At 39.5% G+C, this 15,504-nt stretch overlaps 1 protein-coding gene across 25 annotated transcripts in view; it reads left to right on the top strand.

Moving 5' to 3' along the window:
* CPEB3 (cytoplasmic polyadenylation element binding protein 3) overlaps window positions 1-15,504 on the top strand; it is a 196,082-nt gene that overhangs the window by 152,486 nt on the left and 28,092 nt on the right. For 24 of the 25 annotated variants that reach the window (XM_021073492.1, XM_021073494.1, XM_021073511.1 and 21 more), the window contains 2 exons: window positions 4,049-4,163; window positions 13,663-13,844. In XM_021073492.1, coding sequence (XP_020929151.1) covers window positions 4,049-4,163; window positions 13,663-13,844 — 297 coding nt within the window. The remainder of the gene's footprint in view (window positions 1-4,048; window positions 4,164-13,662; window positions 13,845-15,504) is intronic. The other variant, XR_002338767.1, reaches the window with a different exon arrangement.

The following is a 15,504-nucleotide window of genomic DNA, read 5'->3' as shown; positions in this document are numbered from 1 at the left end:
TATAATAGGGTAGTGTTATCCAGTGTGGATATTAATAAGTTTTATGCAAAAAAATGGAAATAATTTGGAAATGCTGGGTTAAACAATGTTTGAACAGATTCCTTTCCTATAGAACTTCTCAGAGCCTTTAATTGATATATATGTTGTTGTGCCGTGAAACTCCAAGAAGGAAGAGGTAGTTTTTAACTTTTCCCACACACTGCTTGTCTGGCAGAATAACCCTGGGGAACCTGTGCTTCACAGAACACACTTTGGGAAACCTCGAAAAGGAAACTTAGTGCTTTCAGTACTAAGTGTTGCTATTACATGTTAATGTTATGTTCTTTTAGATTTTTTCTTGAAGGCTGTTGAAGTCACTCTATGGTATAAATTGGCATATTTATACTCCCAAGCTTCATATACGGTTTTTGCCTTTATCCTTAAGAAGATTTGCCTTTGGAGATAAGAATTATTCAAAGCTGATTATTAATTCAGGAGATGAGAATTCAGAAGACAAGTAATTTAGCCAAAAGTAGGTTTATGATCCTCACCAGGACTTCCATAGGGATATATGCTTAAAAAAGAAACCAAAGAAAAACGACTTTTGTATTTCTTTCATAAGTGCTTATAGAGCAAAACATTCCATTGTCAGCTGTGTAGTAACTAACCTTTCTAGTCAGAGATCACAGACTGGGGCCGCAGAATGGATCTGGCGTGCAGATAGTTTTGTTTAGCCTGTACAAGGGATTTTAACATTTAAATTAGTTCCCAACATTTAAAAATCTTGAAGTTTCACATAAAAATCTAAATTTCTAGCTATTTTTGAGGAATTGAAAAGTCAGACCAAACATTTCCAAGTGAAATCTACTAGCTGGAGCTGCGGAAGTGTTTGCTTCCTTTAAAAGGAGTGATTTACTCCAGTGTGTCACTGCTGGCCTTCTAATTATTGTCCTTTGGCTTTGTCATATTTCTGTTTCCTGTCCAGCCCTACAGACATTTGGGTGTAAGTAGCCCTAGTGGGTGCTGCCCCCAGATAGCCTCTTCCTAGAGTCACCTTTGTAATTACATGTCAGGTTTCTTCAAGAAGTAGTGTTGAGGAGTTCCCATTGTGGCGCAGCAGAAACCAATCTGACTAGTATCCATGATGATGCAGGTTCAATTCCTGGCCTCGCTCAGTGGGTCAGGGATCCTACGTTGTCATGAGCTGTGGTGTAGGTTGAAAATGGAGCTCAGATTCTGGCTGTGGCGTAGGCCGGCAGCTGTAATTCCGATTCGACCCCTAGCCTGAAAACCTCCATATGCCAAGGGTACAGCTGTAAAAAGCCAAAAAAAAAAAAAAAAAAAAAAAAAAAGAAGTGGTGGTGTTGAAACCATGTCAGGCTCATGTAAGATAATCTTCACCATTTTTGGTTTCCTCCTTATACTTGTCCTTAGAATGTTGAGGCTTTTACTGCTCAGAATATAGCATTTGACAACATACTGGAAGAGTCGTTTCACACACACACACAGAGTAATCCCCATGTATGTAAAAGTTGTTTTGCCAGGGGAAATTTATGTTGAATTAGGACAGAGAGCTAAGAAATAAAGATAATCAAAAAATCACTTTTTATTTGTATTCTGCCCCTTGCTACAAAATATGAGTCAGCTTATAAAATATTTATTCAGCTTATAAGGTATTTAAAAAATAGAGACATATATGCATATATTTCTCTGCCATGTATATACACCAGAGCATATATTCAAAGAGTAAGAAAGATCGAACATGGGTATTAGGCCCTCAGGTCTGAGAATAATCCTTAGAAGATGAAGAACATGCATTGTGTGAGAATGGCCTTATATTTCAGACAGAAACCCAAGTGCGAATGGAACATATCAGTGCAAACAGTACCACAATATTATTTTTTGCTTAGCCTGTGGAGTGTGCTCCTGTTGGCCTGTGTTGACATTTCTCTGAATCTGCAGTGGTGTGAGCTCTGAGGAGCTGTTTTGTGGTGGCAGCTGGAAAATGTGGGTTTGTGAATACAGTTAATCATTACTGTCTCCCTCGTCTTCTTCCTGTATTTTTACCAAGAATAGAGTAAAGGAATGGGTTGTGTGTGATGTAATGAAGGGGCGGGGAGAGTGTCAGAGGGAAGAAAAAGCGGTAATGAGAGCTCTCAGCGGGCAGGTTTGAGATCTTCCGCAGTTCTTTTGAGCAGCAGTAACCTCCCGCTATTGTAGAAGGCTGCATTTTCTGTACTTCTGATTAAATGAAACCAGAACGCTGTGGATACTCTACAGAAATTGTTTTTATTTGTGAGCCATATGATCAAACTGAATTATCATAAGGTGAATGGAATTACCTTACCAGGTCCAGAGGCTGCCTTTACTACTTTATTAGGGTTAAGACTAGAAGAAGAGAGGGCTCTGAGTAGGAAAAGATTTGCCCTACTGTGTGTGTGTGTTGTGCGTGTGAGACATTGAAATCCTTTTTCTTAGTATCAGGAGGTTGTGTTTTTAATTAAAAGTTAATAATGAACCCTCTTGAAGGCTTTGAAAGCAGTGTTTTATGGTATTGGTGAATCTGCCTTTATGGTAAACGTCAAGAGAACAATAACTTAGTCAAACAGACCAAATTTTACAAGGAAAGAACTGGATTTTTTTTTTTTTTTTAATGCGGTAAAGATAGAGCTGATGCTGGAGTGTCAACACAATTAAAAACATGTCCAAGGTTTCAGGGTCTAGGGAAGAAGTGAAGATTTTATGGTTTTCTGGCTAACTGGTCATAAAAGCCCAAGAAGTTGCTCAGAGAGGGTTGGGGGTGGTGGTGGTAAATTTTGTAGCAATCATAAAGAATGTGTAGCCTGTTTCTAACTGAGCAATCCCAGTTGTAGAGTTCAGCTCTACCCTACAGATTCAAGGTGTTTTGAAAGTATTAATGGGCAGGTTTACTACCCTGAAAGTGAGTACCGTGGATATCAGCCAAGCCACAGAAGAAATTGTCACATATGTTTCCTTGCATTAAGTGTTGATGGTTGAGGAGTGGGGAAAATGAAGAATTTTGTTGATACTAAGGAAATTGAAAATTCAGCTGTTTTGTTTCCTATCCTAATCAATGCGGGGAAGGGAGAGACACATTCCTTAAGGACCCATGCTGGTTTCTGTGCTTCTCCACTTAGCCCACCTCTCCGAGCACATGGCCAGCTGAGTGACTAGTTGGTTTTTGGGCAGAGCTAAAACTCCCCTTTTGGAATGGGAGGGTTTTTTTGTGTTTTGTTTTGTTTTAAACTATACATTGATAGTTCGTTCACCTGTGGATTGAAAGGAATATGTTTTAAGGTTATGATTCTGATGAAGTACCTTATTTTATATGATACTGATCAAGCAGTACAAACTTTGGACAGGAAGTCTGAGTCCCAATGAAGAGAGATTATCAAATAGAAAGAAATATGTCATAGAGATTTCTTTTTCTACTCTTGGAAAATTTACTTCAATTTCTAGGCTTACCTTTCTTTAACCAGACTTATTTAGGAAAATCAGATAAATCAAAAGTAGATAACTGTGTGTCCTTCAGTATTTGATATTGCTGGTAATTGCGTGCTAACTTGATAAGTATTAAAAACTGTGTTAAATTAATTGCTGAAAGAGAAATGTTTTAATTTTAGGGGATGATAATTTAAAGTCCAGACATATAATTTTTAGAAAATATTCCACATGTTCCTGTTCCCTCTTTTGGTGAGCTCTTAAAAAGCTCAGTGCTGTAATGTGACAGGTTGTAAACAGTCCCTCATGTGTTAAAATGGATTCAAAACCCAGACTCTGTCTCTAAAAGACTACCCTTTTTTAAACCAAAGGTGGTTTCTGAAGGTTTCATGGTATATGTCTATCTAGAGTGCTATAATACCTGTAAGTAGATTCCCCAGGAGTTCTATTAAAAGGCAATTAATGCAGATTACATTAATAAATGGATTTTGTTTGGGTTGTGTATGTGGTAAAATGCACAAAATCAGTGGGTTTGTCTTTAGTCACCTTATTCTCATTTGGGGTTGATGGAAATGAAGTAAGGACCAAGTAAACAACTTTTTTTCAGGTGCAAATTCGACCATGGAACCTAAGTGACAGTGACTTTGTAATGGATGGTTCTCAGCCTTTGGACCCCAGAAAAACTATCTTTGTTGGGGGAGTTCCACGACCCCTTCGAGCTGGTGAGTGGAAATAGTAACACCACAACAACAAAACCAACAACAAAATCCCCAATGTGTGTAGTCTTCAGTATTTTCTAGGCTTCCTGTCAGCTATACATAGTCTCCAAGAAGAAGGCTGTCATGCCAGTTTCACTGAGCTGACCCTTAAATGTTTTCTCCCAAGATGTTGTATTTTCTTATGGTGCCAGAGTGAATTTCATTAAACTGTTATTTTCAGACAGATGAATTCCAGTTCGTGCTCCCCTACTCAGCCACATATTTTAAAAATAATGATACATTTGGCAGTGTGCATTCTTATGCTGGTTAGTGTTGTTATGTATGTCAGAAAAAGAAGTCACCCCATCAGAAATCTATCCAGTGCAGCTCTGTGCCCATTTAATGACCAAACCCCTGCTGAAAATTGTGTCACTGGGAACCAAACTGAATTCCTCCCAAGTGAAACAGGTTCCTGTTTTTCTTATGTACTTTGAAAAGTGAGTTATGTATTTGAGCATCTTTATTTTGACTTCCTGAAAGCTTCCCTGTTTTTAAGTTCCTTTCCAGTGATGGAATAATCATGCCTGCTGGAATCAGGCAGAATCATAAGTGACCTGGGGCGTTGATGCTGTACTGATGACTTCAGTATTTCAGTCCAAAGACAAATCTAATGAGTTGTGGGTCAGTGTTATTGTCCATGGAATATAATAAAGTTATTTGTAAGAGCAAAGTTTTTAAAATGCTTTAGACAGTTGAGTTAATTTTTCAAAGTAAGATGAAAAAATAAGGTAACCGTTGCCACTATAGCTGCAAAAGTACAGTGTTTCTATGTTAGATGTAAGCAAGTAGACAGTTCCACCTAAAAAGTAAAAGAAAAAAGCAGAAATCATTCAAATCAAGTGGTGAAACAGAATTATAAAATGTACCTACAACTCTTTGGCTCTATGACTTCTGTGACTTGTTAATTCTAAACGTTCTTCAACGTTTCTAACATATTTATTCAAATATCAACTCCAACCTGTTCTTAAAAGATAGCTTTAGATCTGTATAAAGATGTATTCATAATTCTATTTTGAAGGACTTTAAAACATATTGATTATGACTGTGGAGTTTGTAATTTTGTGGTATTTCAGAAAGTCAAATATCTTTGGGTCTTTTTCTCATTTGAATGGAAAACTATGCCCAAAGAAAGAAAGCAAAGCAGCAGAGACGCCTCCCCTTTATCTGCTGTCAGAATAACGTCTAGGCAGGGCTAACTCAAACGTGAACAGCATTATGAGATGAGGGCCAGTGCAGGCCTTTGTTTCTAGACAGCTTGTGCTTTAAAAAAAAAAAAAAAAAAAAAAAAAAGTGGATGGAGGCGCTGTGGAGCATTCCTGGCTTTTACTAATTGATAGTGTTTGAGGAGTAGAGAAGGAAAAAAAAAATCCCCTTTGACAGTCTTTTAACTGCATATATAATCTACAAAAATGGACATTCATTGGTAGTATTCCAGCTATTCTTTTTTGCAACGAAATACAAGCACAAACTGGTTTTAATATTTTAGCCCCTCTCCTTTTTTTGTAGATGGGGACTCCCCCCATTTTTTTTTTCTGAAAGAAAAAATCCCACAGTTGTAAAAATAACAAAATTGACTTTAACCTCTTCTGTCTGTTTTTAAGTCAACAGACACAATAGTTCATAAAATAAATTCCCTTTTTTATTATTTACCCCTTATTTTTTCTGTTCAAATGATTTGAAAGGATAGTAGTATCGGCCTCTACATCATTTTCTGTCTGTAAATCTTATGATAATCTGTTTTTCACACTGTTCATCGGTGATCACACTGACACCAAAAGACAAGAAACCCAAGATGCTAAATTCTATTTTTTCCTTAATATTCTGTGTCTATAAGATGCTGCAAGTTCTAGAGTTAAACAAGAATTATATTTGGTTATCTAGTCAGAAATGGGGTTTTGTGTTCCCTGCCTAGATAGTATATGTTTTATAAATGTCAAAGTTTTTTTTTAAGGTAAGCTAAAAATTTTTCATCTAAACTTTTGTTTTTGTTTTTTTGTTTTGTTTTGTTTTTGGGGGTTTTTTGGGCTGTTATTAGGTAGTAATCTGTAGTCTCTTGGGCTAATGGAAATGTTCCCCCATGTCAGCACCTCTTTTAAGTGTAACTAGTTTTAGAAGACTAAACAATCTACATTAGCATCTTAGAATTTTGTTATCAATCCAAGACTTCTAGATTGGAGGCCATGTGATCTAGATGGAAAGAGTTAAATCTGCAGCTTTTATCCATGTGCATAGAATTGGATTTCTTTGAAACACACTGAGCTTTGGACTGATGTGTGTCTTGGAACAGAAGATTGTTTTTAAAGGCATTCATTTCAACTTTGCTAGACAATCTTAAATTGAACACTGTGCCGTCCACTTGAACAATGAACATTTATCGAGCATGCACTATGTTACTGGCACTGAGAAAGTGTGTGTCATGCCAAACTGAAGGAACATCCCATTATTGTGTTGAATAGGTTGTCATCTCTGGAGTCAGAGATTTCACAACAGAAAATAATGAGAAATGTATTAATAGAATGCTAACTCAGAATTAGATGCTGAATTATACTCCTAAGAACATGATCCTTCTCAAATTTGGTTTTTAAATACTTCAAGCATTTTTTATCATTTCCAGGGATATTGTGGTTATGGAATTCTGAAAAGTCTTAGAACTATTTCAGGCACTATACACAAGGTGATCCTAAGTAGGTATCAGTGATGGTATTCAACAAGTGAGGGTTTTTTTGTTTGTTTGTTTTATGTGTCCAGATTGGTTTTGACCTTATTCTGGGCCAAAAATGTCCTTTAACATGTTAGAGTGACTGAAATGTTATTACCCAAGAATTATTCCTTTAAATCTTGTAAAGCTTTTTATCTTTGATATTTTCCCATTGTAAGACAGGAGTCATTATCACTAGTAGATAATTCTACATACGGTCCTTATCCCAGCAAATAAAAATGTACACTTCTAAGAAACAAGGCAACATGTTTTAAGGAATGTTGTCCTGCTGAATTTAGGTTGCTCCTTCTGATCCTTTGACAAGTCTGCCTTTTAAAAATTCAGGTGGAAAAAAAAGTCAGAAGCCTAGAGAAATTAGCGTGAAAATGGGAAAATATCAGTGGACAATCTAGATGGGTTTACCCTAAGTGGGATTTCTTGATTGTTGCCTTCTCTAAGTCAGATAATATGCTGTCTCTTGTCTCTCCCTTCTGTTACTCCCGTCAATGCCAGGGGCAAGCCAAGGATGGTTTGCCCGAAGTCTCTTGGTGTTTTTCTTCTACTCTCCACCTCTTCCCACCCCCATGCTAGGAAAGGCCACAGGTAGACTCAGCATGCCACCCTGTGGCTACAGTGTACATATCCTTCAGAGAGTACTGGGAAAGGCATGGTCTGTGTGGTACTCCTCCTGCTACCACCTGCACAATACAACAGCGTGTTGCCACTCTTCATTCAGGTGCTGTAAGCAACAGGTCTTCCTAAATCTCAGTATGGAACTGTCCATGCTTCATATCCCTATGGCATTAGACCCTCTCCAGAATCCATCTCTTTCCTCTGAGAGCAAATAAGTGCCAAGCTTGGAGGTCAGGAGGAGACCACCAGGAAAAAGTGGGAAATGAAGGCCCTGGTCCCTGTGCTTTCCCCCAGTTTGTAAACATGAGTGTTCTCTGACTCCAGCTTCATGGCTTAGATATCTCATTTGAGAGCTGCCTTAGTGATCAGACTTTGGGACCTTTCCATTTCCAACATTGATCAAACTTGAAAAACCCTCAGTCGTCCTGTCTAATTAGAGGCATTTGAGCTATTCCTCCACTTCACGACCTCCTTCTGACAGGTTATCTGACCAGGCCCTGCAGAATAAATCAGTCTTCAATTCCTAGAGCCTACCAATTGCCCATCATCTCTGGGTCTCCCATTTTTCCTAACTATCACTCTGATGATTCTTTTCTTTTTCTCCCCTATAAATACTCTGCTATGGATCCTGAAATTTCCTTCTCCACCTTTTTTTTCTCTGACTGTTGTGAGGATGACCCTTCTATGGAGGAAATAAATTTTAAATTTTTTTAGGTAAATATTCAGTGCTGTATGGTAGTTATCTAGAGAAGTACATTCTGAGTTTTTCTAAGGGCATGTGTTTCAGACATTCTGTACAAACATTCCAGTAGTTCACGTGTGTTAAGAGTCACATCCTGGGAGCTCCCGTTGTGGTGCAGTGGTTAACGAATCCAACTAGGATCCACGAGGTTGCGGGTTCGATCCCTGGCCTTGCTCAGTGGGTTGAGGATCTGGTGTTGCTGTGAGCTGTGGTGTAGGTTGCAGATGCAGCTCGGATCCCGCATTGCTGCATCTGTGGTGTAGGCCGGCGGCTGCAACTCAGATTCTACCCCTAGCCTGGGGACCTCCATATGCCGCGGGAACGGCCCCAGAAAAGGCAAAAAGACCGAAAAAAAGAAAAAAAAGAATCACATCCTGATTTGCGATTTAGGAAATAGGAATATTGTAACCATATCCCTTTTTGTTCAGTGAAGTGGTGGCAGGCAGAAATCCTTATGTCATGTTTCTCAGCATTAGCAGCTTTTTCTTTCGATAAACCCAAGTTCAGTATGAGTTGTTGCAGATAAACTCCAGATGAGGCCTACTGACTTAATTGCCCTTCGGGTTAAGGATTTTCCAGTGTTGGTATGTATCTGAGTGCTTCCCTCCTCCAAAAAAGCACACCCTCACACATAGCCAATGTCAAAGTTTGCCATATCAGTGGCAGGCTGAGTAACATTAGCATAAAGCCAGAGTCACACTGGAATGAATTGGTGCTTATGGAGCAGAAACCAGGCCATGTTAATGTTCAGCAAAGATTTATGAGTAGAGAAAAAACAACCCCTGGGCAAAACTGAATATTCGAGCACCACTTTGTGCACTGTGTTGTGCTCAGAGCTCTCACATACATTTAATTTGCGTGATAACCCTGTGAGATTGCCAAGTGGTAGACTTTTCATTGTAGAGATAAGAATGTAGAGTTTAAAGCGAGTGATTAGTCAAGGCCACAACAAGTGAAAAAGCTGGGGTTTAAACTCAGATCTCCAGACTCCAAGTTCAGGGCTCTTTGAACAGAAGGAAGCTGCTTTATCAAGCTGAGGTGTAAGATGTTGTCTCAGTAAGAGTAATAAGCCAACCTAGTACCAGTTTGATTTAATCAAAACAAACACTCTTATCTCTCTTAGTTGGTTGTTCATGCCATTTATTTGAAAATATTCTTAACTTCCCAGCATCTCATGTCGAGTGGAAGCTTCTGAGCACATTTCTCCCACTAAAGATGCGTGGTTGCTCTTGTGAACCAACTTGGCAATTGTAAATCTAGAAAGTCCACCTGTAAGTTGAATTTTCCTTTCTTTCAGAAGTTCAGACCTCTTTGTCATCCTGAGGTGCCTTCTGCCTATTTCCTGTTTACCTTGTTACTTCCAAAGAGGAGAAATGTAGTTTCTAGATTCAGTTTAGAATCTGGAAACATGAACGTGTTAATACTTCCCTCAAGAATCCTCATTCCTGCTCTACCCCTTCTGGTGCTCATAGTACCTCAGACGTATACATTGCCTTAGGCTGGCTTCGAGATCCAGTTAAATGATAGGAACCGAACCCTAAGGTGAGGCAGGATCGGGGAGTCATCATGCTTTCCTTTTTTTCTGATGAGCTGAGGTCCCTTTCAAATCTCTGTGAAGAATTATGAGGAACCAAAAAACCATAGTTGGGGTTCAGATTGACCTTTGGAGGCATAGTCACGACAACCCAGAAGAATTCGTGGAAATGCTACCTGCTACATGCAACTGCAGTGTTCTTGGCACTCTCTCCAGTCTGGGACAGAGTGAAGCTCATCACAAGAGCCAATGTATGGGTTAGACTCACAGTAGTGTGCCGTTACCTTGAAACAGTTATTCATGAAATGACTTGAATTGTCTTAGGAACACAGAGCATCTTATCCAAAGTACAGAATGCCCTTGAATATAGCTACCAGAACTCCTAATTTTCCACCCCTGTGGTGACCACAGAGACCTGTCTGGATAGGAAGGAAAAAAATAAAAATTGTTTGGAGACACCTGACTTCCTCACAGACTCTGTCTGTGCCTGCTGTCACCTCCATCTGTCTGAATTTTCGCCTCCACCTGTATGCCCTGCTCTGGTAGCCTCATCTTAAGAATGTGCTCCTGGGAGCTACCCTGTCCTTGTCCTCTACAGAGAATGGTTTAGAATGAGGATTCACTGCCATAGGTATAATAGGTGGTTTGACTGCATTTTCCAGGTAAGACACATCCTTGATCAGGACTCACATTTCATGAGCAGGGTTGAGACCATAAGATATGGATAGACCCATGAAGGTTTTCGTTCACTCGACTAGATCCTTACTGCTTTTCTTCTTTTTTCTCTCTTTCTCCCAAGTAGTCAAAATGGTAGCTCTCTTCTTGTCTCAGCTTCTCCCTGTGAAAGGAAGGGAGTTTATATGGGACTTCCCTGTGCTGTTAATACCCACTCGAAAGAACTCTTCAAAACCTACTCTGTAAAAGCAGTTGTACATACAGATGTAATAAATTCATTTGAGTAATAAAAAAAAATAAAAGCAGTTGTACATTCTGACATCTGGAGGTGAATTTGTATCTTCTCTATTAAAGAAATTATTTTCAGATTGGAAATGTGTAGGACTTGAGGAAAGTTTGCGTTTGCTCTGTGTTTATTAGTTACCTATGTAATAGGTGAATTAAATTAGTCTTTTTTAAAATGCTGTTTATACCAATCGGTTACTTTTCTCAATAATTAAAAACTGTGTTTACTATTTAAGTGACACCTCTCTGGTGTTTGAGCCCAGCATGAGTTTAGCTTGCAGGAAGTATGCTTTTAGCAAAGCCTTGCTGATTGAGTAAAGGACCAATTATAGACAGTGGTTGTTTGGACATTATTTACTTTTCTTTAGGGGTCATCACAGTATTAGACCTTATGTAGTTAAAATAGAGATTAGTGTGGGGAGATGGTAATTTTCATACTCTTTCCCCAAAAAACTCTTTAGTCAACCTTGGTTCCTTCTAGTTTCTCAACAAATTGTCCTTCACTTGAATGAGACTTCATTGGCTCAAATGTCTGCAGACACTTTGGTGGCCACAAAAATGACTGTATATAGGCTTTTATGTGGAAATGATTTATTTATAATAAGTTTTCATAAAAGCTGAGTGACTGAAGTTTTTTTTTTTTCCTATCAAAAGTGCTTGACTGCCAGCAACAGCATTCATGACCTAATCTTTGGTGATGAAGACGACTGATTTTCCAGCAGCTAGAATTGCACAGTGCTTGTGGAAGGTGCTTTCTCTGGCATCTGAGGATCTCTAGGTTTCCTTTGGAGACCACTATGCAATAGAAGAACCTATGGTTACAGTAACCCTCCTCTTGAGCTGAGGCTTCAAGCTTAGAATTGATGTGTACACCTTTGTCAATTGGACACTTTCTTGTGTCCTTCCTAAGGGTGGAAGACAAGTGTTACTCAGTCCCTCGCCAGCATTCTTCTCCTGGCCATTCACTGGACTGAGGGAGCGTTCACTGTCTTATTCTGTTCCAGAGGAAGCCAGATCTTTGGAAAATTAGTCTTTAATTTCTAGGCCCTCAGGTTATTATATGTTTTGCTAAGCCCACTTGTCTAATAAGGGAAATTCATTAATGACTGGAATGAATTAATTCCACTTTCAGTTTCTTGTTGTCTGTAACGGAATCACATTAGCTATGTGAGAAAGTCCTCAAGCTGTCAGAAGTGGTTGAGATGAAGTATAAGGACCCACTGAACTCTGGTATTCAGGGTATGTGCATGATTCTTATTGCATTGTTTGAAAAACAATGTGATTCCTGCATCCTGCCCCAAGACTGTAGCCAAGGTCCCTTGGCTGATAGGACTCAGTAATTCTGATCATAATGGGATCATTGGAATCGTTGCCTGCTCTTCTGCCTTTCGGAGCACTTATTCTTGGGCTTAATCATTGCTCCTTTATCACTTATTTTCTCACCTTCTGAAAATTATGTTAGTTGCAGGTCATTCTTCTCTTTAAAACAGACACTTAGAAAACAACTACCAGTAATAGGCAAACTGATTTGGGAAGAAATTTTGAAGAAATTAAATAGAAAGACAATCTTTCCGTCATAGCCACGTAGCTTTCTTACTGCCACAGCAGCATTTTATTACAGGAATCAGTAGTACTTGGCTTTCCTTCTGTTTGTAGAAATCTGGTGGAGTTCTTAAATCAATCAGCCCTTCAGCCCCTGTACCTGCTGCAGAGTTCCTCCTCTACCCCACCAGGCCGTGCTGCTTTGCTTCCCCCCAGATAGTGGTTCCTGTGGAGCTCTCCTGCGATGGTCTCTGCACACTGGCTGTGGCCCAGGTCATCATCTGTCTTCCTAGTCTGCCCCTTTCCAAATACCACATGTAGGTGTTTGAGAGACGTGGGTTCCTGGGTTGTTCCCCAAGGTTAGGGCTAAGTCTTTTGATTTAAACCATTTAAGTGGCCCGAAAGGAATGGTCATACCTGGAGGAGGTGCCATCCAGTGTCAAGTAAACAATTCTCTTCAGGCAAATTGGGTCCAGGTAAGTAACTGCTCTCTGTCTCTCTATGGTACCTTTTTTGTGAGGAGAGTTTTAGAATATCAGACCTTTGGAATGGTCCAGTTTCCAAATGCCACCTATACAGATGTTTTACAAATAAAACAATATGAAGGTGTATTTAGAAGTATGGTGAGGAGTGCAGGCCAGACCTCTGGAATTAGAGCTGGGTGCAGGATGGGTGTGTTCTTACCGACTTGGTAGCAGCTTAGTGTTTCCGGACGTATTGTAAGTGTTCAATAAATGTTCATTGCTGCTATTATCATTTTTAGTATTATTTAGAATCCTGTGTTGAAGTTAGTGTGGAGATTTCTCAATAGGAATAAATATACTCTCAAACCTCTAATTTTTATAATTGTAGAGATTTACTTGAAGGCTGCAAACATATTGCCTCTAGTTAAAATGAATGGATTCTTCTATAACTTAATCTTAATACAGTAGTGTGACTTTCAGTAATTGCTTTCAGTCCTAGAGGTCAGTAAATAGAGCAGTTTCTTATTAACTTATCAGAGTCACCTGAAATGCTTTGCTTACCCAGGGCCCACTCCCGTGGACTAAGTAGTTAGAAATTAGAACAGGAGGATTACTGATAGATCATTTTCTTTAATACTGTTGCCGAAGTTCTGATTATGTAAATTTGTATGTGCGTGTGCATAAATTCTTAATTTTTTTCTTTTGTTTTCAAAAATCCTATAAGGAGCTCCCCTACTTGAGTTGAAAGACTAGTGTGGACATTCTTCCTGATATTTAACATGGGTGTACCTTTTCTTAATTACACTGCATGATCCTTAAATAGTCCTTCCTTCTCCTGGGCAAGAGTACCTTCTCAACATTTATACAGAATGGTGTTTATTTTCTTGCAGTTGAACTGGCAATGATCATGGACCGTTTGTATGGTGGTGTCTGCTATGCTGGCATTGATACGGATCCAGAGCTGAAGTACCCCAAAGGTGCTGGCCGCGTGGCGTTCTCCAATCAGCAGAGTTACATTGCAGCCATCAGCGCTCGCTTTGTGCAGCTCCAACACAATGACATTGACAAACGGGTAAGCAACTGCTCAGGGTGTAATTGCTCTGGGAAAGAAAGGACAGTTGCTCCTTGGGCCCCTGGGGAGAAAAGCACCTGGTGATGGTAAGTGAGCAGCTCCAGCTTCCGTGGCGTTTGTCCATGAGCCCATCTAGGCTGCCTGAAAAAGAGAGCACCCTTGGTATTTAAGGCGTTAATGAACCTTCTGTCTCACCCATCCCCAGGGTGATGTTACACTTATGAAAATAACCCTGCAGAATTTAGCATACCAAACCAGTGCTGTTCAAAAGATGATGCTATCAGCACAGTAACGAAGGTCGAGAGCTGGTAACCTGTTTGACCCATGTGGTACTCTTAAGCAAACTTGAAGGAACGTTCAGTGTTAATATTCAGTAGTATACATAAAATATTGAAATTCTGGTTTCTCCTAAAATTGCAGGATGATACATGGTCCCAATCATTGGAGCCAGATAGTTACTGTCCCCTCCAGTCCCATCTCCAACTCCTTGTAGTTCTACTCACGTCGTATATACATATACATTACATGCCCCTTTGCTCATTGATATTACCTGCCTGGCCACTAGAGACACTCAGATTTGCTAATAACTCTCCTCTAAAAGGGACAATAGAGCTATAGGGTGTGCTTATTTGGGTTTGGGGACGGGCACAGGCTTTAACCCCTTAAATCCCAGTTGTTTGGAATCTTAAGGGAATAGAAGGTGGTTGGAGCTAATTCGGGACCTGTATTCATGGTTTAAAGGAGCAAGTGGGAGAACACTGAGTCAGAAATACTTCCCTATACAATTGTTCGTGGCTGTTAATACTTCCTGTAAAGAATACTTCCAGTTCTTGGGGTATTCTGGACTGGAATAAAGAAAGTAGTAAGTATGTTTTATTGCAGAGTTTCACCTATACTCTCTATGGTTGACTTTGACTAATTTTGTATGGCAGACTTAAGTTTCTTGGGAGGTGAAAGTTTCAATTGGTGATGGACTTGTATCAACAAGATTATATTTTCTCTAAGACATGGGACAAATTACAAAAGCCAGTCCTTAAAATAAACAATCTATTTGCTTTGTCCCTGGGATCCTTAAAAGTAAGTAGTGGTGGTTTGTTTTTTAATTGAAGTGAATAAAATAATTGTTTTACAGCATACTGAAACACTCTTGGAATCAGTGGAAACTCAGAAGGATGATAAAGATTCAGCTCCATTCCTAGTTTAAGCACCCACAGCATCCTGATCTTTCCCTTTTGTAACAGTAATTCTCCCTCCAGACTTTAAACTCTAGAAAGCTAGGCATGGTGTCTGTCTCATTCTCTGCTTCATTCCCAGTGCTTTCCCATTGCTTATCCATTTGATGTATTGATACAGTAAATCCTTGATAAACCCTTGGTGAACTGATAAATGGTGCTACGTGGCAGGCTTTCTTAACTACTGCTGGTGGACTTGCTTGTGCCTATACATTTGTGAGTCTAAGACCCCAGATTTCATTACATTTAGATTACTGCTGCCCCCACCACTGGTGATCCCAGGCAGTAAACTTAACCTGAAGAGCCTTATGTTCTCATCTGTATCAAGTAGCTGTCTTTGTTCCCCTCTGAAGCCAGAACTAGTGCCACTGCTCAGGACATAGGTCCTAGAGATGATAGAAGAAGGTTCCACTTCCCCATGCTTCTGT

This window comes from Sus scrofa, chromosome 14 (genome assembly GCF_000003025.6).
Source record: "Sus scrofa isolate TJ Tabasco breed Duroc chromosome 14, Sscrofa11.1, whole genome shotgun sequence".
In the NCBI taxonomy this organism is placed as follows: Eukaryota; Metazoa; Chordata; class Mammalia; order Artiodactyla; family Suidae; genus Sus; species Sus scrofa.
Note: the sequence above shows the minus strand (reverse complement) of the source record. Positions and strands in the feature narration are given on the sequence as shown.